General features: G+C 43.2%; 1 protein-coding gene across 1 annotated transcript; it reads left to right on the forward strand.

Moving 5' to 3' along the window:
- htra1b (HtrA serine peptidase 1b) lies at nt 1–24262 on the forward strand. The gene is made up of 9 exons (XM_028959793.1): nt 1–583; nt 7558–7660; nt 7814–8018; nt 19550–19744; nt 19840–19872; nt 20273–20387; nt 20479–20536; nt 20772–20867; nt 23194–24262. The coding sequence occupies exons 1-9, from the start codon at nt 124–126 to the stop codon at nt 23360–23362; spliced, it is 1434 nt and encodes a 477-aa protein (XP_028815626.1). The 5' UTR covers nt 1–123; the 3' UTR covers nt 23363–24262.
- Nucleotides 24263–25655: the final 1393 nt, after the last annotated feature.

The following is a 25655-nucleotide window of genomic DNA, read 5'->3' on the forward strand; positions in this document are numbered from 1 at the left end:
AGAGAAAAGTTCACGCACGCTGCCCGAGCGCCGCGGAGACTCTTGACAGCACCGGGCGGACGTTTTATTCGCCTCGCAACACGAACCAGATCAGTCTTGGCAATCGTTCGTTACGTTTCGACGATGCTCTGGAGCGTGATTCCTGCGATCTTGCTGGCCAGCGCCTGGCGCTCCGAGGCCGGGATCTCCAAGCGGTACGTCATCGGCTGTCCGGACCGCTGCGACAAGTCTCAGTGTCCCCCGATCCCGGCCGACTGCCTGGCCGGGGACGTCCTGGACCAGTGCGACTGCTGCCCGGTGTGCGCCTCCGGGGAGGGGGAGCTCTGCGGGGGCCCGGGACGGCTGGGGGACCCGGACTGCGGGGAGGGGCTGGAGTGCTCGGTGGCGGAAGGCGTGGGCTACTCCGCCACGGTGCGGAGGCGCGGGAAGGGCGGCGTGTGCGTGTGCAAGAGCCCGGAGCCGGTGTGCGGCAGCGACGGGGTGTCCTATCGTAACATCTGCGAGCTGAAGAGGGTGAGCAACAGGGCGCAGAAGCTGGGCCAGCCGCCGGTCATCTTCATCCAGAGGGGCGCCTGCGGCAAAGGTGGGTTTACACTCAAGTTGCCAGGTGCGACGATTCGAAGACCGTTCTATGTATTGGTGTAGATTTTGCTTGATTCCAGAATTTGATTCATTTTTGCCTATAAAACCGCTTGAAATTCTCGGTATTTCACGAAATTTTCACAACATAAAAAGCATAAAAAACAGTATAGCAGATCGAGTGGCAAAACGTGCACACAATAAAGAAAGATCTGGCAACAGTATTTAATCGTCTTGGTCGGGGCCAGTTGCAGGATTTGCGAGCGTAGGGTGCTCATTCATGACCTGTGGGTCAGCAGGTCGACAGCCAAGTTGATAGACGACGAGGTACTGCCAATTAGGTGCTGTAATTATACTACACCCAATTAATTACAATTATTTTTAAAATGTCACCTTGTAACCCATGTACTATTGTATGATGATACTGTATGTTGTATGCAGATTCATATGTGTCATATTCTCTACTGAAACCACAACATAATATGATCCCTGGAAATCTGACCTTGTGCATTCTGTACTTTGCATCCCTAACCATTAGAATATTTACTCAGCTGCTTATGCAAGATGGAAGATATCGTGCATCTCCTAGCCCTTCCTCAACAATCACAATTCATAAAATTATTGTTATATTACAGTCACAGTCTTCTGTTTAACTGTGGTACTATGATGAGTTCATGAGGTACACAAACCTAGTAAAATATGCAACGTGCTTAGTTACAAGGTAGCGAGTAAACTCCATCCTGAAAGATGAGCTTGACAAAGGGCAGATGTTCACTTAAATTGTTCATGAGTGATATCTCTGCTGTGATTCCAATGTCCATCAGACTGATATTTTATTCCTACTTATTAAAAACACTGGCAGCCTTCCATTGGCCAACGTCCGTGTCCAGCCGACGTGGCTTTGGCAGTGAGGAGCCATAAAACGTAAAACCTCAGCACTTCAGTGTCTTTCACAAGGGCAGGCACCTTGAACTAAACCACAAGGTGTCAAACGGTCCTCAGAAAGCGGGCCAGGTTTTTCCGCAGCTCAGCTGCACTGCAAATATACAACAGCCGTTCATTTAGGTTGGGAGGTCTACGGTGCTTGGACGTGAGATTAAAGCACTGTAGGTCTTCACGAAAAACTGACTTGACAGTAACAGTTCAAGTGTTGCTTTTAGCAGCCTCTGAACGAAACTCCCAAACCTGCTCCTGGATGTTTGAGCTGGCTGACCATCTGAAGTTATGGTGCCCAGCCAGATGTAAGAAGACTTCGTTCTGCAGTAAAAACTCATTTCCTTTTGGCCACTGCCCATAGGCTGTCATCTGAATTAGTTCTCCATAGATCAGTTATCGGTGAATAAGATAAATCATAAAGGTAATCCTAGATAAACCCTTATAAGGTATCACAAAAATGAACTTTCTAATCATTTGAATAAACATGAATTTTGATTCATTGTATTTGATATTTTTACATTTTGAAATAAATGCTGGGTTTTTTTCTATTTCATGAGCAATTAGCAGTAGCTACGAACATAATTAGTATGTAGTATTAGTATTTTGTTGATTTTACGTGTAAACAAATTCTGAAATGCACAAATAAACTGATCATTCAGGTGCTGATGCAATAATCTATTACATCCACATAATTTTATAATACTAGAAAAGGCAAAATGATTTGGAATGTCGTCTCCTTTTGCCTTCTGTCATTAGAGGTCGCCACAGTTGACTAATTGTGGTTGTTCGCTCAAAAATGTGGCAAAATGTTTTACGCCGGTTGCCTTCCCTGACTCAGCTGGAAGCTCACTGTGACCCTTATGTCATGCACATCTGGATCGCACCACTAGCTGTTGCATAAGACGTTCTAACTGGATGCAGATTCAGTTCAAAACGTGAAGCCAGCAAGCTCTGTTGCGTTTCCCCCCCCTTTTTTGCGTAATATGACATGAGATCAAGTGGATGAGGCAGAGTGGATGAAAACCTGCAGCATATGATATGAACGCTCAATGGTTTCCAAATGGTGGCGTTCAAAAAGAAAAAGATATAGATAAAGATAGCAGTTTCCATACTTCCTGAGAATCCGCTTCTCAAATTATTTTTTTACACAACTGTTGTGGTCTTGTTGATTTTCCTGCCATTTGACCTGAAAACTGATCAACACTTTCAACTCTCAAGCAAATTGAGGGATTTAAATAAATATGTATGTATTTTCTGGAGCTCTTAGCTCGATAAACATTAGTTTAGTGGGGGCCAAGGCACACACTTACCGAGCCGAGACCTGCACTCATTTGCTCCAACATGAAGGAATGGACTTGAAACCATTCTTTTGGAAAATTACAATGGCTCAGGTTGCAGCGAGGGATGACCCAGCATGAGAGGAGGAAAGGAACATGGTAAAGTTCCTGTTCGTTGGACCTTCATGTGGGCAAAATTAGCCAAAAATTGCACGTTTCCACTAGAAGCGCAATGTTTGGCTCCTGCTAGGTGAATAAATGGCTTGTTGAGGGAGGTCTGTGCACATTCATGGAAGAGGACATAATGAAAAGGGTGAGCTCTTCCCTGCCCACTGCTGTAAGTGAAGCTGAGGTCTGGAAGAACTGCTTGCCTTTTGACATGCTACTATGATGTGCATTTCAAGAAACACGTGAAGTGATTTAAAGTGAAGAAATTGTCACATGTGATACACACGGTGCACACGGTGAAATTTGTCCTCTGCATTTAACCCATCACCCTGAGTGAGCAGTGGGCAGCCATGACAGGCGCCCGGGGAGCAGCATGTGGGGACGGTGCTTTGCTCAGTGGCACCTAGGCAGATTGGGATTCGATCCGGCAACCTTCTGATTACGGGGCCGCTTCCTTAACCACTAGGCCACCACTGCCCTTTTGCATGCCACTATTTGCAAAGGCTACTGGGTTCATTTTGAGATTGGAAAAAAATGCTCTGTTTGTCTTTCGCAGGGTTTCCATGAATCGTATGGAGCAGATCTAATTGTCTCATGCATCATTACCCAGCCCACCAGGCAGGCTGCAGTGTTTTTTCACACGGCCTGAAAGCCTGAAAATGATAGTCCGCACCATTTACAGCACACTTACTGAGGTGTTCCTCCCAGAAAACCCTCGGGTTATGCAGTCTCCCAATAGGCTTGTCCTGAGGTTCAGTTGGCACTTTTTTCCTTTATACTGTCAAACATGGTGCCTTTCGCATTTACATTTACAGCATTTATCAGACGCCCTTAACCAGAGCGACTTACAACCAGTAGTTACAGGGAAAGTCCTCCAGGAGCAACTTAGGGTTGAGTGTCTTGCTAAGGGACACAATGGTAGTAAGTGAGATTTGAACCTGGGTCTTCTGGTTCATAGGCGAGTGTGTTACCCACTAGGCTACTACCACATATGAATTTTCATGGGGAACATTTTACAGAGAATGTTCTTTGGTTTTGCTGTTAAGAGGGCTTTCATACCCTACTTCACACTACTTTATTTGCAAACTTTGCATACTGTACGCAGCAGAGGGGTCTGGTCCAAACATTTACGCATTGTTGATCCTTAACTGACCGACAAACTAGGGGAGGAAAAAGAGAGGGCAACAATAGTGCCAGCCCTGGCCAGGAAATCCTTGTCTGAGCCAGAGCCTTTGTTTTGTTAATAGTATACAGTAAAAGAGAATGACCCTGTGAAAAGTCTTGGGCTTGTTCAAAACAGCCTCGTAACGCAATTGGTTAAATAGGATGTTTACAGCACAGTGTATCTCCTTTATAACTCTATATAAACTCTACAAGACATGCATATGACAATAATTAGTCTGACATGTTTCAATATGTCTTAAAAGACGGAAAAATAGCACACATATGTGTGCTTGGCTTCATATTAAAAAAAAGGTGGTTTCATTTGATCTCTGTGTGCCAGAGCATATGCTTGTGTGGCCGTGGAAAATGTTCAGAGAGAGATTGTACTGACTCGAATATATGACAACCTCAAACATGAGATGACCCCCTGACCCCATTCTTTTATTAAATGACATATTAAAAAACTCAATATACAGTATAGTGCCATCTGGCAATTTTGCTTGCTTTTCCTCTAGACTAGGGCATTAAAGACTTTTTTTCTGACAGATTTATCCATCCAATAAAGTCAAAGTCGTTTGATGAGGAACACAGGTGTCCAGCAATAAGCAACCTTTTTTAAAGTTCTCTGTAGAACTGAATGATTAAATGAAACAGGCTAATGCCTTGACTTTTCTTGTAAATATAACTGCACAACAGAAAGTGGAAGTACAAAGTGTTTCTTAAGATAACATCTTTTTTTTTCCCACCTAGCAACAAATCTAGTGACATCTAGCCTTAGCTACTTATTGTACAAATTTGTGGTTAATATTCTGCATATCTGCCTCAGACATCAATATCCAGCTCCCGGGTTGGGTCAAAGGGAATGATCTGCACATGTGTGAGCAGAATGACTGTCACATCCACTGAACAATCATGAACGTTTCTTGGTTGTGGACGGCGATGGTTGGGCTGCTTCAACATGCTCAGTGATATGTATGGCATTTTACAGAAATGTGGGAAAAAAGGTAAATCATTGTGAAATAGACATTAATAAATTAAATACCTTGAGCTGTCCACACGAGAACATTTTTCTCTAAAACAGGCAACATTTCTATCTGATCTGCCCTCACGTCCACACGGTAGCTGTGTTTCAGGTTACCCAGAACGGTTATTTCCTGAAACGAGTTCAAGAGTGAATTTCTCTTTTCCGTGTATCCATGTAGACAGCAAAGTGGCTTTTTTTGTGAAAACGCATACTTATTAGCCCATCCTCCAACCCTATAACCCAGTGTCCGGGCAATTTTGTGCGTCTCCATGTGGATGAGAACATTTCAGATAACACTCCCGTGTGGAAGGACGCATGTGGAAGTATTTTAAAAACCGACAACCTGTTTAGACGGGGCCTAAAAATGCAAAAAAACATGTCAGTATTGGGTAATGAGGAGAAAGCGAAGACTGCCATGTGATTTATGATTTATTGACTGAATGTTAATGTGAATTATATAACGTTAATGTTAATTACATGCAAATTATGTCATTTAGCAACATCTAGTTATTTTCTGAGTAAACTTCAGCTACCTATAGGGGATAGTTGACAACACTGGGAATGGCTTAAGCTCATCGTTTTGTTGTCTTGTGCTTAGTTGCCCCTCCATGTAAGTCAAGGAATGCATGTCAGCATAAGACAGAGGCCCACAGAGAGAGGACAAAACACGAGACTTGTCAACTTCTCTCAGGCGTCGTTGAGTTGTGCATCTGCCATTTAAGAATCGGCAAAACAGATTATGATAATGTACTAGGCCGCAAATGTAAAACATCAACCTTTTAGACATCTTTTGAAAAATAATTAAAATATTTGGGCCAAGATGGTACATAAAATATAAAAATGAATCTTTTTTTTCTTTTTTTGTGTGCCTCCGCATTTACTCGTACCAGGAAAACTGTCAAGGTCTAAACCGTCAAAGCAGATTAAGTCCGATTACGTACAGTTGGTACAATGTATTCCTAGGCAGCTACATTTAATTTTGTTCTGGGAGTCCGAGAAGCAAACAAGTAAACACGAGAGCAATATTACATAAATATGCCTATTCGGACTTATAACTAAAGAACCACATATGGTTTACAACTGAAGAGCAGCTGAAAACAGAAGGAACATATGTGATATAAAAAAAATATTTAATTGGATGATGTTAAGGTCATAACATTGTTCTTTTAGTTGTGCAAAGTTGATGTGCCATTACATTAATTCATATACATTAACATAAATGAATATGAATGAATTCAATACAAAAGTTTAAATAATCACTGTCATTTAAGATTTGTCACAACAAGGCGTTTTGATGGTTTATGATCTTGGAGTGGACATCCAAGGAAAAGTTCCCATCTGGAAGGAAAAAAAAAATTAAAAACAGATCTATAATGCCATGATGTTTTTTTCATGCAGAGGTTGCAAAAACCAGGGTTATGCAAGGTAAGAATGAACGTGTTACATACCCAATGTTATAAAAGGGTCTGCTTAGTCATTTCCTGCACAGAGCCCAGCGCCTGCAGTGGTTTAGGAAGCGAATTGGTTCAAACTGGCTGCCTGTGATTTTCCTATTTCCTGTTTAACTGGTACAGAGCCTTATTGACCTGAACTGTACAACAAAAACACAAAGATGTTTGATTGAAACACCACATCTGCATTGCAAAAAATAGTTTATCCGATCAGTAGTTACAGGGACAGTCAATACAGTGCTACATTACATTCACATTAAAACTGAAATCCTCAAAGGTGGCAGTGACATTGAAGACCTCAGGATTTTATGGTCATAGCCGAGTCCTGTTTTGTGATGAGCTTCAGAGGATCCCAGTGTGACTAGAGATCTGTTCTGGTAGAAGGTTCACATGGTCTGATGTAGCTCACTGTGGTCGTCCACATACAGTGGGGCAAAAAAGAAGAATCTGAAAGCCGCCGATTGTGCAAGTGTTCCCACTTAAAAAGATAACAAGTAAAAAGTGAAGGATAGAGCTTCTTAATGAAGAAATAACAGGTCTGTGTGGGTCAGGATTCTTACTTGTTTGTGCTAATCATACAAATAAATTCTTAAAAAATCATACAATGTGATTTCTTGAATTTTTTGCATTCTGTCTCTCACAGTCAAAGTGTACTTATATGAAAATTACAGACCTCTCTCATCTTTTTAAGTGGGAGAATTTTCACAATCGGTGACTGCCAAAAAACTTTCCCTGCTGTACATTAATGCACTGGAAAGATCAGCAAGGAGCATCACCAGATTCTTGTCTTTGTGTTTTGATGTATCAGTGTAAAGAACGATGAACAGTAGCACATGAAGGCAGGCGAAATCTTGTAGGCCAAATATGTATCTGGATTAGGGTCACTCTGTAGTAGGTGGGGTTTGAGCAGTCAACTGAACTTGCCCTTTGGACAAATTGTCTTCTGGTGGTATTGCAGGTCATGATGAAAATCCAGACAGCCTGCGGCACAAATATAACTTCATCGCTGATGTGGTGGAGAAGATCGCCCCGGCCGTGGTTCACATTGAACTGTATCGCAAGTATGGGTCAATAGCACTTCCAATGACTTTCTTAAAACAGAGATGCACAAACAGTAGTAATTATTTTATGGTCATAAAACATAAAACAAGCTGACTTTTCTAACAAGTCCGAGAACTAAGATGTTATTGATGCCAACTGTCCACCTTCAACAGAATGGTCTTCTCCAAGAGGGAAGTGGCCGTCGCCAGCGGGTCTGGCTTTGTGGTATCAGAGGACGGGCTCATCGTGACCAACGCTCATGTTGTGGCCAACAAGCACCGCGTCAAGGTTGAGCTGAAAAGCGGAGCCACGTTCGATGCCAAGATCAAAGACGTGGATGAGAAGGCCGACATCGCTCTCATCAAGATCGATGCTCCGGTAAGGATTGTTCTCTGCTCTTACATTTACTTACTTGAGGAATATTAGCTTGTTAGAGTGTTAGCTTGTTTAAAATCAAGGGCGTCCTTGGGATAAAAAAATAAATAAATTCAACTGTCATAATGAAAAATTACACTTATCATGTAATCATGATATCATGGATTGTATAAGAACAAACCTTTAGTGCTAATGCCAGGGCTATGAAGCCTCAGGGTGTCTGGCTTGAAGTGCTGAGTTGAATATGGGCAGATGTTTGGGCAGAAATGCTCAGGACTTCCCCTGTTGATAAGAATGCACGGCACGCATGAGGGGAGACAGGATAAATACGGGCACGACTGCCATTTTCCCCCGGCTCTCTTCTCATGTGCCAAGGTTCATTCTCAGTTGACACATCGCTGTTTTTGTTCCTTTCAGCCCTCTCAGATGTTCTACACTGAAATATGGGGCAGTTCAACTGAAGGAATGTTCAATAGGGAAGGGGGGTGTGGAAGGAGAGAGAGACAAGTGGCGAAACCAAAAAAGGCTTGGTTTATATAAATGGGTCGTTAAGCAAATTTTACTTTTATTTTGCCAAAGTGGCAGAATTTCCTATACTTAACAGATGAACATGGACAGACTGTGGAAAAAGTGCATGTAACACAACTCAGACATGTTATACCACATATGCCAGGATATGGTGCCGTTCTTGGGCACCAAACACTAGAGCATTTACGTTTTATACAGCTTTTTCGCAGGTACCCTTATCCACAGTAACATACTATCAATAGATACAGGTACAGTCCCCCTGGAGACACTTAGGGTTAAATATCTTGCTTCGGGACACAATGATAGTCAGTGGGGTTTGGTTATGAGGTTAAGGTGGTATGTTCTGGTTCATACACTGGTTTTATTTTGCGTATGTCCAGTATGAATGCATAGAATTACATGTATGGAGAAAATGGCAGTAGGGCTCTTATATCAACGCACTACTAGCTAGCTACACTCCTCAACTCTATTCTCCTTTGTTGTCCCTGGCTGGTAGAACAACTTGCCCTGCTCCATTCGACTAGCCGAGACTACTACCACCTTTTAAGAAGCAGTTGAAAACCCACTTGTTTAAAAAGTATTTAATACGAGTCTAACACCAACACACGCACATGCAGTCAAACTGCACAAAAAAAAAGATTTTGTCTTTTCGTGACAAGTTAGGCCTTATCAGGGCTCATAGTTTTGTAACTCAGAAATCGAAAGAGAATTGCTGGTGTCTTCCTCTTGTAAGTCACTTTGGATAAAAGCGTCTGCTAAGTAAAGTAAAGGGCTGAGTCAGCCAAGTTCCATTTGGCGCAGGAATTATCTACTACAATGTTCTCCAATCCTTTGCCTCCTACCAATACCACTTTCAACCAGACGCCTCCTTCTTATATCTTAAATAAAGGTCTGGAAACAAAACATTCCAGGAGCGATATGGGAAATGCTGGTCCAGACCTTTTGCCAACAGTCTCAGGAATGTGAGTCATTTCTCTGGCTGGTCACAGTGCCACGTAACTGCGAGTCTTCCCGGCTTGCGGCATATTCTAAGACTGTGCGCTAATTCTAGTCCACATTGCTTTAAAGGCTTAAACAGAGGGCAATTTTAATGAAACGAACCTAATTTGTTAAGACTCAAAAAAATGCACCTTTATGCATACATATCAACACAAGTCACTGTTACCTATTACTGAAGATGTTGTTTTTTTTTTGCTGTTTGCTTTGTATCATTCTCTTTTGTTGACTTTGTTTTGTTTTATTTTGTTTAACTTTTTTGTTTGTTTGTTTTGTTTTATTTTGTTTATTTAGTTGTTCCTTTTTGTTTGTTTCAACCGCTTGGCCAAAAATAGCAAACTTGCTGTTTTTGTTTGTTTCTTTTATTTACTTATTTATTTATGGCTGAAGCTCAGAAACGGCACAAGCATGTTTTGCAGCAGGACCATCTAGAGGCAGGATGAACTCCTTCAGCTCCTGGCAAGGGAAGAAATGCTTTTTTGGATTCATAACAAGTGTTATAATTTGGCCCTAACTGGGATGCATGCTGTTTTAAAGCACACTGTGGCATGCACTGCGATTGTTGTGCTGATTTCCGTGGCGTCAGAGGATCTCTGCAGGCTTTGGCTTCAATTTAAGGAGATGAGACATTCTTTCTTGGAACTGAACGTTGACCATTGCGGCTAAGTTGCATCCTGGGAATAATCTACATCTTGCCGTCATTGTCAATGAATACTTTACTGCTAGCGGCATCTTTTTCTCTACTCCCAATTTCATCTTATCATGAGTAGAAATATCTTCAAAATTTGTGAGGGCACAGATCCAGCAGGAAGCACAGGCTAGACAAGGTCACCGCCAAGTGCCAGCACTCACTTGTGTTACCAGCAGACCATGACCGGAGACCTCTCTGATCCTGTCATAGCACGCAAAGGTCTTCACACCCATCCAGAACTGTTTAGCGAAACGTTCTAAACGATTCTCCCGCCAGCTATAATTATTGTTTTCCTATCGTATTCTGAAATGGAAGCCGGAAAGGGTCTTCAAGAGAATTCCTGCCTATGTGACTCACTTCCATCCTCTGGTCTGTTTGGAAGACCAGAGGTCCAATACTGGGATTAACAAACAAAGTAAAGCATTGCACCTGTAATGCACACAGTGTTTGTAATTTTCTTTCTGTTAGAGGCCGTCTGCACCTCGTGAAACACTAGGCAAGCTGCAGTGATGTGGTCACATGAACAATACAACACATTTAAAAGGTCCCCTTTTTGAAAATTTCACTTTGTGAGATTATTCAACATTAATACGAGTTCTCCTGGCCTCTCTATGGTCCTGCAGGGGCTAGAAAGGGCGATAGGTGTAAAGCGTGCTTTGGTCATTCTGCTTCACTTTTCAGAGATCGACACCTGAGATGGTCAGATCTGGAATTTCTCCTCTGTCGTCATAAGGGGAAAGTTTACCTTTTCATGCTTTGTCCACCCAGAGATTTTGCCATCCCTCCCCTAAAAATGTAACTGACCATCATGGCTTCCAACATGCGAAGCATTCCAATTGCTTGGTAATTGGGTGTGAAAATTAGCGTATTTTTACGCGAGACGCTGTAGAACCAGTGGGTTAATACATTTTTTTTTTCTGGAAAAATGATGCATGATACATAGTAGTCACTGGTTGGATTCACTGGCCGCCATTCTTCCTGTGAATTGCTTTAAAATGGGTGTCACCTCTGCGTTTTGAATTGTAATGTTGCCATCTCAGTGGTAGAAATGTGCAGTATGGATCCAACATGACTGGGTTTTTTAAACCCAGTGTATTTCCAGATCTGCAGGCAAAAAGAAACAGAAGGAATGTCATTAATAGTTTTGGAAAAAGAGTAATCTAACGATGCCCTCCTCCACAGCTTTCCATTGTTTGATTCAGCTTGAACAAACACATTAAATACAGGCTCATGCGACTAGTTTCCAAGCCCTGCCGGAAAAGCATGTCTGGAAGCAGTCACTTTGGCCAATAAAGGGACGCTAGAGCTCAGATGTTTATCACGGGCTTGTTCCAGCATGACTTGGACGTGAACATTCACACCCAACGCCAAGGCTTCATCATAACCAGGTCCTTACTAACCATGTAGAATGCAGTTTTTTTTGGATAAAGCCTGCATTTACAGTGCCTTTCCTTGATGATTCCTGAATATGTGGATGTTTGGTGATGGATTCATCATACTAATTCTTATGCCAGGGTCCTAAGGATCTTTAGAGTACAGATTTAAAGTACAGATTAATTCAGCTGTTCTGTTACCTTATTTCTGCACAAATCACCATTTTGAACGAAATGTTGTGCTTCAATGTATTGCATTGTTCTGCTCTAATATTCCAGAAGGAGTTTTTGGAGTGTGACCTGATTGGGGTCCACAGTGGATAATTATGGGAAGTGCTGTTGGGAAGTATGGGAAGTGCTGTTAGGTTGGCCTGTTTTGTTTTGTTCTTTAGTGGTGCTCTAGGTGTATGAACAGGGCGTGACTGGGTTTGAGTTGGGTCTTCGTGGCTGACAGTTCTGAGAAGCGAGAAAGTCTTCTGTTTTCCACATGGAGGTGAGTAAATATCACCTGGAATTAGCTTTCTGGGACTTTTTTCGGTGTTTTTAGTTTTGCGATGCTGATCGTCTTCTCTGGGTTTTAGTGCGCGCTCCGTGACTAATTCAAAACATGGAGACAGCCCACAGCGTGCATACCTGTGGTTTTATTAACCGAGCAGATGAGTGCCAGGCAAACAAAGTACAAGCATGGGGATGGGCCGGGGAACAGGGGGTCGTTTGGAAACAGCTCCAGCCGAAGTGTTGGCATGAATGGAGACATCACTCACCAGTGCAGCCTGGTCCTGCATCTTACCGTCTTTTTCCATGATGTGGGGTGGGTCAGCCTGGGACACTTTGAAAGTAGGTCTCCAGGGGAAAATTTGTTATGAGGCGAAATGGGTCCAGCTTTCTAAATGAATGGGGTGAATCGTGCGGATGACAACATGGCTTCCTGCAGCTTTAAAATGGCCACTAGGGTCACTCATTCCTAAATAGGGTGATTCCAGGCAAAAGGGATCTGCAGGGCTCTTCATTGAACCAAAGCAGTAAAAAAAAAATTCCAATAAACACAAGCCTAAAATCAAGGCTTGTGGAATGTGTGATATATGAGACATGTAATGAGTGAAGAAATGAATAGATTTCTTTAGCAGTACATTTATCCTGAAAGTAAAAAAAATAATAATAATATCAGGGCATATTTCTGTCTTTCTAATTTTAGAGCTGTAATTAGGCCCAACCTGGCCCAAACATGACAAGTACAGTTTTTTTAAAAGCTAAAGTGCATTTACAGCCCAACATTTACTGTGGCAGACAACCTGACTGTACCAGCATGCTTTGCGTGCTACGAGCATTAGACTAAGAAGGAAAGGAAATGTAAATAGTTGAATGTCGCATGTTGAGATGTGTGTTACATGGGGGTTAAATACAGTTTAATGTGGGTGGGCAGTTAGGGAGTTAATTGGATGGGTTTTGCACCGCTGGCAGCAGTTTGTAGACGGTCCCTTAATCTGTGTCACTGGCAAGGTCCCATTCTCCAATGGTGGGAGCTCCCTGCCTTAATATAATCCAATGCAAACATTTATAACACTCGGTAATAGTGCAGATTAATAGTTTCAGCATTAGTGTTGGTGTTAGTGACATAATCAGTCGAAGTAGGGATCCTATGAAACTGCCTGCTTTGTTACAGCCCTTGTCCTAACTTTCTGTAAAAAAAAAAAAAAAAAAAAAAAACTTCCAGACGTCTCCTGCCCTGTCGTTCAAGGCACCATGACCCCGTAGCACTTAACAGCAACACTCTGAGGTGTCCAGAACTGTGCGGTGTCTGCTTTGTAATTTACTGTGTTTGTAAGTTATCTGTCGGGGCCAAAACTGGCCTCACTCACTATTTACCGGAAGGGTGAGACGTGTGTTTGTGTTTAGATGGGTCCTCTCAAACACCTCAAACAGTTCACGGAACACACACACACGGAAAAAAAAAGAAAGTACAGCGCGCGTGTCTTCCACTGATGAGATGTTTATAAGGAGCGGGTTCCCGGACTCTGGGGAAGCGGTGAATCACCTTCGGATGCACATCCTCAAATGTTGCAAATATTGAGATGGGGGCCTCGCTGGCCTATTTGGGGTGGCCAAAGTAAATACACTCTGACATAAGTCAACTGGCTTCTATCCTTCCACACCGACCTATTTCTTCCTTTCTTTCTTTCGTTTTTTTTTTTTTTTTTTTTTCATCTGCGGTTATGTAAGCCCTGGAGCAACAGTTACGAATATCTGCGCCCACAGCACAGAAACCCAAAAGCAATGCCAAGCAATCCAGTTTATGAACTTGCTGTTGTTGCCTAGCAGTTCATAATTATGCATCATAGTTAACAAGATGGTTCAGGTTCTTTTAACTGCTGAAAATGATGTGCAATAGAACAAAGTGGAACGGTACCGTAAGCTCAGGTTGCCAGCTTTTGGTGTCCAGATGCTGGATAGACACTTTCAGATGAATTAGTGTTTGTTGGAGCTTTGATTGCCCACGCTGGCTAATTATAAATCTACTTTAAAATTTACAGCTGACTTTCTTCATGCAGATGTCGCGCGTGTGTGTGTACAGGATGTGGGTTGTGTGTGTTTGTGGGACTGAGGTGGAACACACACAGTGAGAGTCTCAGGGGAAAGCAGATGGAGATGTCGGCCTGGAGCTCGAAATTAGTTTATGGAAGTGTATCTGCAGAGGTTCAAATATTTCCCTGTTATTATTCATAATTCGCTTTGTGATTAATATGGAAATACTTCCCATGGTAAAACTGACGCAGAGGAATGTTGGACAATGACGAGAAAAAAAAAAGAATCTTCCACTCCGCACAATATTGTCTTTATGGTAGTGTTGATTCATTGATTGATTTTTTGGAAAAAAGAAAGTGAAGTGATTGTTACATGTGATACACAGAAGCACAGCACATGGTGCACACAGTGAAATTTGTCCTCTGCATTTAACCCATCACCCTGAGTGAGCAGTGGGCAGCCATGACAGGCGCCCGGGAAGCAGTGTGTGGGGACGGTGCTTTGCTCAGTGGCACCTCTGTGGCGGATCGGGATTTGAACCGGCGACCTTCTGATTACGGGGCCGCTTCCTTAACCGCTAAGCCACCACTGCCCCTTTTTTTTTTTTAGATCGGAGGGTTTCTACCCTGCCTAAATCTGAGCTGTTCCTTTGAAGAAAGTCCTCAGAAGAAGGGAACATCTATCCGTGTAACGTAGAAGCGAACTTCTATCCATAGAAATTCCCAGTCAGGGAGATCTGGCCGTCTGTCGGCGGATTTTGATCCAGACATAGGAGATGACGGGCGTGCAAAATAAACACACAAGCCGAGGCGTGTCGGCAGGACAGATGTCCCGAGCCCTGCGGTGCCAACAGGTGCGTCGTCAATCAAGCCTGCCGCCATGGCAACCTCGACAAATGAATCTCGCTCCCTTCGAGGTTTGGCAAGCTGGCCGTCCCAAATCTGCCCCGCTCTCACGATCGTCCTCGATCTGATCCGCATCCCCAACCTGCACGCGCCGTTCGCGTTTCAGGCCTGGAAATTTGGGGTGCAGCAGGATTCACAGCTGGTGTGAAAAGCAAGCGGCGCCACCGTTATGCATGTCTCCTGAAATATTGATTAGCAATCAAGGGCAGCTCAGGGCCCGGCTACGGTTACCTTCTCCTGCATGGTGGGAGAAATCAGACACGGGTGCAGTGACTGTTTGCTCCCAAAATAAAGGCTGATCACAGTCCTGTGCGGAACGAAGTCCCCGGATTGTCTGCATCCACGGTCAACAATAGCCTTTTTTTTCCATTTAAAGTGCCACTGTCATGGTTCCTGTGAACATTGAATGGTTCATTACCAACATCAATGTTCATATTGGCACAAATGTTTGGCCAACTACGGCAAAAAGAAAAAATGAACAAATAAACATTTTTGGGTTCAGTTTGCTGCATGTTTCAGGTCCCTTGTAGGTTCGTTAAAGGGGATTGTGAAGGATCACTGTTATTCTATGGTGAAGCTTTTCTGTGGAAGTCATGTCTTCCTCGATGATGAGGCCTCATACAACACAGCACCCGATGATGGCGTCCATCCATCCAGTAGAGGAACTGACTGTTCTGGCCTCCAGTCACAAGTGCAAAGATGGAATGGAAAACACCGTTACACACAAATGCAGCTTTTGTTTCTATCTTTTTGTCTGTAGACTACAACACAACATGGCATTCATCAGACGCCCTTATCCAGACGCCCTTATACAATCAGTAGTTACGGGGACAGTCCCCCTGGTGACATTCAGGGTTAAGTGTCTTGCTCAGGGACACAATGGTTTTAAGTTGACTTTGAATCTGCGACTTTGTGGTCTTCTGGTTCACAGGCGAATGTGTTACCTGCTACGTTAGTGGCACCCCACAACCCAGAATGCCCTGACTGGGTAAACAGAATCTGCTTCCTCCAGACAGACAAACAAGATTGTGGCTACTAAGTCACTGTAGCGATAAGATATCTTTAGATAGCCTGGAGAAGATGTCCATTTTTAAAATGTGTACGCAGGTTCTTTGCGACAGTTTAGTCACAGGGCAGATTTAGTAACGTCTGACAGTTTTGGCCAATCCACTTTGTCATTTACATTTACAGCATTTATCAGATGCCCACTAACCAGAGTGACTTACAGTCAGTAGTTACAGGGACAGTCCCCCCCTGGAGCAACTTAGGGTTAAGTGTCTTGCTCAGGGACACAATGGTAGTAAGTGGGATTTGAACCTGGGTCTTCTGGTTCATAGGCGAGTGTGTTATCCACTAGGCTACTTCTACCCGTCCTTTCCTGTGTGTGTATTTGTTTGTGAATAAAAAAAAACTGTAATAAAACTACGTAATAAGACTAGCACTTGTGAATGCAGAAGAGAGGCATCCATGGTGGCGTCCATGTTTCATCGTTTGTCATGTCCACTGGCGCTGCCAGGTTTTGTGGTAGACGGGCGGCAGGCAGGTCTCTTTCTGTCGGTGTCCAGGAATAAGGATGAGTGGCTGAGTCTCCCACTTCCTCCTCCATCTGTTAATGTGCTTACCGGGTGACCGAGCATAAGCTTCTATTCCTGTGTCAAGTCTGCGTTCCAGCAGCCACCAGCAGTGTGAGTGCAGGGAGGCGGGGCCCCCCCACCTTTATAACACCCCTGGTTCGTCTTCACCCCGCTGTCTCCCACTATTAATAACGTGGGCTGAGAAATAACGCGTCTTCTGTCTATTTTTTTCACCGCTTTTCTTGTAATCTGTAGTTAAGGATCGCATTGCATCTGCTTTTATTTTTTTAAATGCAGGCAGACGTTAAATCTACACAGTAAAAAAAAATGTCCCACTCAAAATTAGAGTAAAATTTACTCTATGGCCAGTGTTGGCTTTTAATTAATTCTTCTCAATTTAGTGTCAAAATTAACAATGAAATGGGTAAAAATAATAATGTCACTCATGTGTAATAACATGTCATTTTTAATTATCTTGTCATCATATGAGCCATAATACTAAATGCTTGGGATCCAACCTCAGAAGGACCATCAGGAGACGGAGGTGAATTAAGTCAATTTTTATTTCAACCTCGCAGGTGCTTACAAGACAGGAGCAGACTGGAAAACTCTCACTTGAACTTGCATTTCCCCCCGAACCCCAGCAATATATATAGCCCATCTTATGCCTACCAGTGGGTGAATGCCCACAAATGCCCCTACTGAACTGGGCGTGCAATGCATGCTGGTACTGATCCACACTGTGTAGAGTTGAATCTTCACTGTGTGTCTGCAGAACTTTACACTGACTTTTTACACTGTTAGGGTTGGTTTACTCCTCGTAGAGTTGTAAACACTCTATCTAGGTTAAAATAGGAATATTACATAGAACACTTCACAGAGACTAAACAGATGTATGGAAATATTCGAAATTTTGATCATAACTGCTCCAAAACTACACCCCTTGTGGGATGTTCCCAATCTTCAGTGGTCCAGGCCTATCAAGTGTGGTCCACGGGAGGAAGTGTGTTGCTACTCCAATCCATGGCTCAGCTCATGTGGCTGAAAATGTCTGTTGTTTATGGGGCTTTGTATCTGCAGACCAGTCATTGTGCCCAGCAAATAAAACACCAAAAATGGGCATAAAAACTGGACCAAGGAGCCAGACGAAGGTGTCCTGGTCTGATTAATTATGTTTTTTTGTGACATCATGTGGATTAATAGGCATGTGTGCTTTGCTTACCTGGGTAAGATATGACACCAGGATGAGCTATGTTCTGCTGTGACACCTTTGTTCCTGGGTTCATGTGGATGTTACTTTGACACATTCCATCAACCTAAACATTGTTGCTCATCAATACTTTCCTTAGTGGACAGCACTCCCTTATGACAGCACTGTCCTTAGTGGACAACTTCCCTTATGACAGCACTTTCTAAAAGCAGAATGTGTCCTGCCACGCTGCAAAAAATGGTTCAAGAGTGGTTTTAGGAGCACAATAATGAGTTTGAACCCACATATCCCTCAAAACCACATATACTATCTTTTAGTCAGCCGGGGCCACTGTTGCACTGAACATGTACCCATGTATTCTACCATAACCACTCAGTCCCAGCCATCCGGGTCTGTCTCTCTCTGAGCAACTCTGGGGCAGTGGTGGCCTAGTGGTTAAGGAAGCGGCCCCGTAATCAAAAGGTTGCCAGTTCGAATCCCGATCCGCCAAGGTACCACTGAGGTGCCACTGAGCAAAGCACAGTCCCCACACACTGCTCCCCGGGCGCCTGTCATGGCTGCCCACTGGGTGATGGCTAAAAGCAGAGGACACATTTTCGTGTATCACAATGACAATCACTTCACTTTTTAACTCTACATCCTGGTTCCTGACAATGAGCTTCTGACGAGACGTGCCAGCATGAAATGTACCAGAGGGTCATCACAGCCACCAACACCGCAACTGCTGAAGCTGGAGGGATCTTCAAATGGACCAGTAACATTATAATGGGCATACACTGTGGACCACAACACTGGACCTGTTGAAATCTACTCTGCAATGTCCAGTACCTTCAAACATGGACAGGTCCTTTCTCCACCATGTTGGACTATTTACTGCCAACCTTGCTCTTACACAGACTGCTTTCTTGGACACCCTGCTCTGACAACTACTTCACGTCTACTCCAAGGCTTCTCCCTTTTTTTACTCAGAGTTCTTCCTTGTCTGCAGAACGGGTCAAAGTGTGTGTGTGTGTGTGTGTGTGTGGGGGGGGGGGGGGGTGTCGACAATAGGGCTTGTGATGTGAGGCTAAGTAAGAAATAAATTGAGTTGTTGTTCTTTGAGGAATTTGACTTGGGCTCCAAATTCTCCCGATCTCAATTTAACAGTGCAACAGCTCATGAATTACAGGACTTAAAGGAACTGCTACTGACTGCTTGATGCCAGACACCACAGCATACCTTCAGAGTTCTAGAGGAGTCCATGCCTTGATGGGTCAGGGCTGTTTTGGTGGCAAACACTACTTAGGTTTCACACCAGGGCAGAGATTCCAGAACAGCAGTCAGAGGGTGTTTTACTGTTCACTTATTTTTAACACTTGTCATCAGAATGTGTGTGTGTGTGTGTGTGTGTGTGTGTGTGTGTGTGTGTGTGTGTGTGTGTGTGTGTGTGTGTGTGTGTGAAAGACATGACTATGGACATCAGTCCAAAACTCACATGTTCACATCCACATCCTGTCATACTTACACTTATATTTACCTTTTAAAGATGTCCTTATCCAGAGCGACTTAGAATCAGTAGTTACAGGGACAGTCCCCCTGGAGACTTACTGCCATTGTGTCCCTTGTTCAGGGACACAATGGTAGTAAGTGGTGTTTGAACCTGTGACTTCAGGTGAGCGTGTTATACACTAGGCTACTACCGCTCTGTACAGGAGCTCCTCAGAATAGATGCTAACCACCCTCTGCGTTCTTCAGATGAAGCTTCCGGTGCTGCTGCTGGGCCGATCGGCCGACCTCCGGCCGGGGGAGTTCGTGGTCGCCATCGGCAGCCCGTTCTCCTTGCAGAACACCGTCACCACGGGGATCGTCAGCACCACGCAGCGTGGAGGGAAGGAGCTGGGCCTGCGCAACTCTGACATGGACTACATCCAGACTGACGCCATCATCAACGTTGGTTGCCTCGGCCTTATACATCCAACTGAATACGCGCACTTTCATACGGCCCTCTTATCATATCAAGAACTCTATTTTCTCTCTAATTTCAGTATGGGAATTCAGGAGGACCCCTCGTGAATCTGGTAAGTGAACAAATATTAGTTCATTTCCTGCTGTGTTGTAATTTTTCCCATTTAGGAGGTCTTTGTAGTTCAAAAAGTTGTATAATGGCAACGCATCAACTTTTGTTGAGTGTATATTATGTTTTATAATATTCTGTTATTTATGAATATACTTTAAATGAGGATTTTGGTGAAAATCTGCATGCAACCTTGGAATCATATGTAATAATCAGCCCATTGATTTAATCCGCTGCAACTCAAGATGTGTGTGGCTGCAAAGCAGTGAATTGCCTGTTATGCAGAGTTGAGTCTTACTGCAGAATTATTGGTTTCAGCACAGATTTTTAAAATGTTTTTGTCTGTGTGTGTGTGCGTGTGTGTGTGTGTGTGTGTGTGTGTGTGGCTTTACCACTCCCTTCAGGATGGTGAGGTGATTGGCATAAACACGCTGAAGGTAACGGCTGGAATTTCCTTCGCCATTCCCTCAGACAAGATCCGGCAGTTCCTGGCGGAGTCTCACGACCGGCAGGCTAAGGGTGGGTGTTCATTCCCCCGATTGCCTCTTTTCTTCCTGTCACGTAACAAAAAAAATTATTTTTTTTAAATCACATTTCTGATTTCCAACAGGAAAAACATCCCAAAAGAAGAAGTACATTGGAGTCAGGATGATGTCACTCACTCCCACGTAAGTCATTTACGCAGGTACTGTGTTCCGTGGTGCTCCAGATGTGTGCGGCCTTAATGCACCCTCGGGTTCTAAAATAAATCTAGCTCTCCAAGCCGAAAATAAAAAAACACCTCAAGGGCGGATTCTTTTTTCACACGCCCCTGTGGATTTTTATTGGATATCGGAGTGACATAAGTGCCGATGGGTTGCATAATGCCCTTACGGTTCTGATCTGCTAAATCCTTTCTTATAGGCTTACGAAGGAACTGAAAGAGCAACAGGCGGACTTCCCGGATGTCACCTCGGGAGCGTACGTCATTGAGATCATCCCAAAAACACCAGCTGAGAGGTGAGCACGCTGTTTACATTATCGCAGCATTAGCAAATTCCCAAACGCCGATCCCCGTAGGGTGGTATGTGTCCCTGAGCAAGACACTTAACCCTGAGTGTCTCCAGGGGGACAGTCTCTGTCACTACTGATTGTAGATTAGATTAGATTAGATTAGATTAGATTCAACTTTATTGTCATTACACATGTACAAATACAGGGCAACGAAATGTAGTTTAGGTCTAACCAGAAGTGCAATAAGCAGCAAGTGCAGGATACAGTTCAAATAAGTTATATATATATATACATAAAGTGATATGTGCTATACATAAAGTGATATGTGCAGGACGTGTGCTATACATAAAGTGATATGTGCAGGATTGTAAGGGCATCTCTGGCTAAGGGCGTCTGATAAATGACGTAAATGTAATTTTTCATAAATTGTTAGAGGCGCGCTTCTGGCCAGATGTCAAGATCAAGTCACGTCCAGATGATTCCATGAATAGTGCTTCCCAAATCTGCATTTCGACACTCATAATGAGCAACTAATTACTTTTCATTGAGTATACCTGGTATCTGTTACCACTATAGCGAATATGGGTACAGAACGTACCGAAAATTAATCATTTATTCTAACAGTATCCTCGATTTTTTTACTGTCAAATGACCACTGCTGGCCAAATGCAATATTCATTTGGGATGTTGTCTGACGATGACCAACAGAAATGACAGAATAAAGGTCAATAGTCACAGATTCCCTGCAGTCCTATTGACAGCGACGGACATCTCTCGGACAAACCAAGTGAACCACTTTGGGTTTATGCCGGCTTCCCATCATTGTTTTCGGTGCCGTCCCCCAAAAAATGCACTTTAGCAAAGAGCTTGTGGCCACGTAATGACATAACTGGCCTGTGGCTGCAGTCTCCTTCCCAGGGAAATTTGCTCACATTTCATTTCTCGACGTGGTTATGCCTGTCACCAACGTGGGACGATCACACCATGATTCACAAACTTGGCCGGTCGCCCCTCGTCAGCCCCGGTTTTCTGAAACGTAGTCAAAGTGGTCTGTGGCGACGTGGAAACTTAAGAATCAGAGAAGCTGACGCTGAGAGGGCGTCGTTTTAAAGATGAATTTTCACTGTGGCATCGTTTTGTTGTGGTGGTTTGTGGTCGTGACGCAGAGGTCTGTGATGGTAATAGAAGGCCACGGGCTGGAATGTATCCTATTTAATGTGCATTGTTGGTATTTTTGTCCCTTTTCTCTTTCAATAGCGTAACCGCTGAATTATCTTGGCCACTACTCACAATAAGTCACGAATGGTCAGTTAGGGAAGTCCCAAACATAGGAACAGCTATAGCTATTGGGACAACTCTTTAAGGAAGTCTAATTTAGCTTCTGCTCCAGGATAGGGTCTAAACCGTAGCATCGAACTACCAGGGACGTCGAACACAAGCTATACAAAATGCCGGCACTTGCTGGAAAAATGCTGGAAAGCCATTTAAGCGCAGGCCATGTGCATACAGACACAAGAACATGTTAAACATGTGCACTGTTTTCAAAGTACTAGCGTACGTTCTCAGGATTTACATAAATAGATCAAACGAGAAAGAATCACTTGACAGATGTCTTTATTTTGGAGAAGAGAAACGAATTACTCCTAATTACTCCTACTGAAGACGCAAATGTTCCTGTATGTGAGTTGCTATAACTACTCGGAAGTACTCTGTATACACGTACAGTACGGGCCAAAAGTTTGGACACACCTTCTCATTCAATGTGTTTTCTTTATTTTCATGACCATTGACATTGGTAGATTCTCACTGAAGGCAGCAAACTATGAATGAACACATGTGGAGTTCTGTACTTAACAAAAATGTGAAATAACTGAAAACATGTTTTATATTCTAGTTTCTTTGCTCTGATTACTGCTTTGCACACTCTTGGCATTCTCTCGATGAGCTTCAAGAGGTCGTCACCTGAAATGGTTTTCCAACAGTCTTGAAGGAGTTCCCAGAGGTGTTTAGCACTTGTTGGCCCCTTTGGCTTCACTCTGCGGTCCAGCTCACCCCAAACCATCTCGATTGGGTTCAGGTCCGGTGACTGTGGAGGTGTCCACTTTTTGTTAAGTACATAACTCCACATGTGTTCATTCATAGTTTTGATGCCTTCAGTGAGAATCTACCAATGTAAATGGTCAGGAAAATAAAGAAAACACATTGAATAAGAAGGTGTCCCAACTTTTGGCCTGTACTGTACCTAATGGTTCCAGTTCCTGTTATCACCTGTTTATTGCCTGTTTTTGAAAGTGGCCTGCTTTGAAGTACATTTAACTCTGTCTTCTAACAGTGGAGGTCTGAAAGAGAGTGACATCATCATCTCCATAAACGGCCAGCGGGTGGGCTCTGCCGGCGATGTCAGTGCCGCCATCAAAAGGGACGATGAGCTGAGAATGGTGGTCCGACGGGGCAACGAGGACGTCATCATCACTGTCATTCCCGAGGAGATCGACCCTTGACCTCGAGCTGTTTGTCAGTCAATATAAAAACCATGAACCTTTCATTAGAGTGTGTGTATGAGAGCATGTAACCAACGGTCCCTACATCTCGTGAAGTCCGAGCAAATGAAATCTCAGATAATGTTCTCATTTTCTTGTATGCTTTTTTTATGTCAAAGATTATTATTTTTTTTTTGTATGTTTGTCAAAGCAGCATTATGTACAAACATTAGTGAATAATGTGCTTCCTGTCATTGTTTCCAATGCTTTTAACTTGTTCTGTTGCCAGGAGAGACATGTGAGTGCCTGGATATTGTACTTTTGTTTTGTGTATTTGTGTGAAGCGTGTCCGGGCGGTTTTATGTTTTTTATGTGATCGCTTCTTTATTTTTTTTGCCAGCTCAGAGAAGGATTAAAATGAACCAAATGTTTTTACGCGATGTGTGCATATTAAAACTGTGTGCATGTTAAAAAATATCCTAGGCAGCATCCAGTCACGTGGAACAAATGATCCAACACAGACACAACAGATTATTATTTTTTTTTTGGCCACTTCTGGCAGCCAGTGTTGGAGGTCAATGGCCAAATGGCTATGTTTCAGACAGACGAAGCCTGTGGTTTATCCTGCTGAACTCAAACATGCATAGGAAATAGTTTTGTACAATTGAGGTTGTTATGAGCATGAGTGCATCTTAACCACATCCATTCAAATGGTATGCTGCACCAGTACAACAGCAGAAATTTCTCCATGAAATTGCATTTTTATTTTGCATTTCTTTAGAATGATGTCTACAATGCACTAATTGTGTAGATAGTGTAGAAATGTTTGTAGACACCGGTGGCAGGTCTGGCTGAAGATAGTGTACAGACAGGGGTATATGGTTGCAACAACCTTAAATAAAAAAAATGATTACCAAATAATTAAGAATGTTGTGTTTAAATACATTCCAGGTATGAACATGAAATGACGGGACTAGTTAAAATGATCACAAATGAATTTCATCTTCAATCAATTATTGCAATGGTGTTTAAGTTCTTTTAAACTTTTCAATGTAAAACTTCCACTAAATTTTCAGACCGTTTTCAATCATTCAAGTCTTACAACTCGACACCCTGACGATAACCTCAAATGTCAATTTGTTCATACACAGGGTTTGAGCCCAATGTTCCAATGGGCACCATGACTTCACATGCACGCACATAAAGATAAGTGTGGTGGCTGCAAAACCATTATGCTATAACTGCTGCAGGCGTTTAATGAAGTGAATACATTTTCCCACTAGTGGGTGAGAAGTACAAGGGGCTCTCATTGATGTGAAGTCAGAAACAGACAACGAATTGTTTAATTTGTGGCAACAGCTATTTAGAAGATGGAAAGTAATGCGTTTTTTTTTTTTTTTTTCAAGAACGCCAATGAAGAGAAAATTATGTGTGACCAACGGCTCTTATTTAAGGGAGGTTTTCAAGGGGTCCTCCCCGTAGCTCCCCCGGTAATCTGAACCAGGTACATGCATTCTAATGCCTTCCAACAGTGATCACACACACAGTTCACTGAGTGCTTGTCCTCTGAGAGACCAACTGAGACCCTGGCCAATGTGTCAGAATGGACCATTTGATTGTTTTTGGGAAATGTACATTCGTCTATATTGTGTATGTTGCATGCAGCAAGAAGTCAAGCTGGCTCTTCACAGGTAAGTGTTTAATCAACATTGAACTTTAACGGAGTGTGAAGTTTTCGTTGGGCCTGCACAGTTCACAGGGTTCCATGCCAAAAAAAAAAAAAAAAAAAAAAACTTTTCGAGGCGTATTTGAAAAGTCTTTTGCAAGGCCACAGATTCATGTGTAGCATGATGGAGAGTGCCCTCTAATGATTTTATGTGGGAAATGCAGCCTTCGTACCATCGTCTAATGGGCCACTGAAAGATTTACATTTGAAAATAAGCATAAAGGTCCAACTCAAGGCACCAGAAGCATACAGCCGAGACAGGCGGCACCCAGACCAATCATCTCTGAGTGAGTTTATGGGCACCTCGCCCACACACCTAGGTTGAAGGAAGGGGATGTTGTTCCACCATTTGGATTTATGAAGTGGCTGTGGGTTGGGGGGAAAATAGATTTAAACATGCCTGGCTTTAAACGTTCCTGTTGCGGTCACATCAGGCTTAATTAGAAGGACAGTGGCCGCACCAGTCGCCCCCCCAAAAAAAAAAAACAGAATCTGGGAGGGCAGGATTAGGTCACTTTATGTATTTATTACAGTTTTTTCCCCCAGATGAATGCATATGTTTTCTGGCAGTGTTTTACCCAATAGTTC

This window comes from Denticeps clupeoides, chromosome 2 (assembly GCF_900700375.1).
Source record: "Denticeps clupeoides chromosome 2, fDenClu1.1, whole genome shotgun sequence".
Taxonomy (NCBI): Eukaryota; Metazoa; Chordata; class Actinopteri; order Clupeiformes; family Denticipitidae; genus Denticeps; species Denticeps clupeoides.

Coding starts and splice junctions, on each gene's coding strand:
- htra1b (XM_028959793.1), top strand. CDS start 124: ATGCTCTGGAGCGTGATTCCTGCGATCTTGCTGGCCAGCGCCTGGCGC. Junction 584..7,557: donor GAGGGGCGCCTGCGGCAAAG/GTGGGTTTACAC, acceptor GTGGTATTGCAG/GTCATGATGAAAATCCAGAC. Junction 19,745..19,839: donor AGACTGACGCCATCATCAAC/GTTGGTTGCCTC, acceptor CTCTAATTTCAG/TATGGGAATTCAGGAGGACC.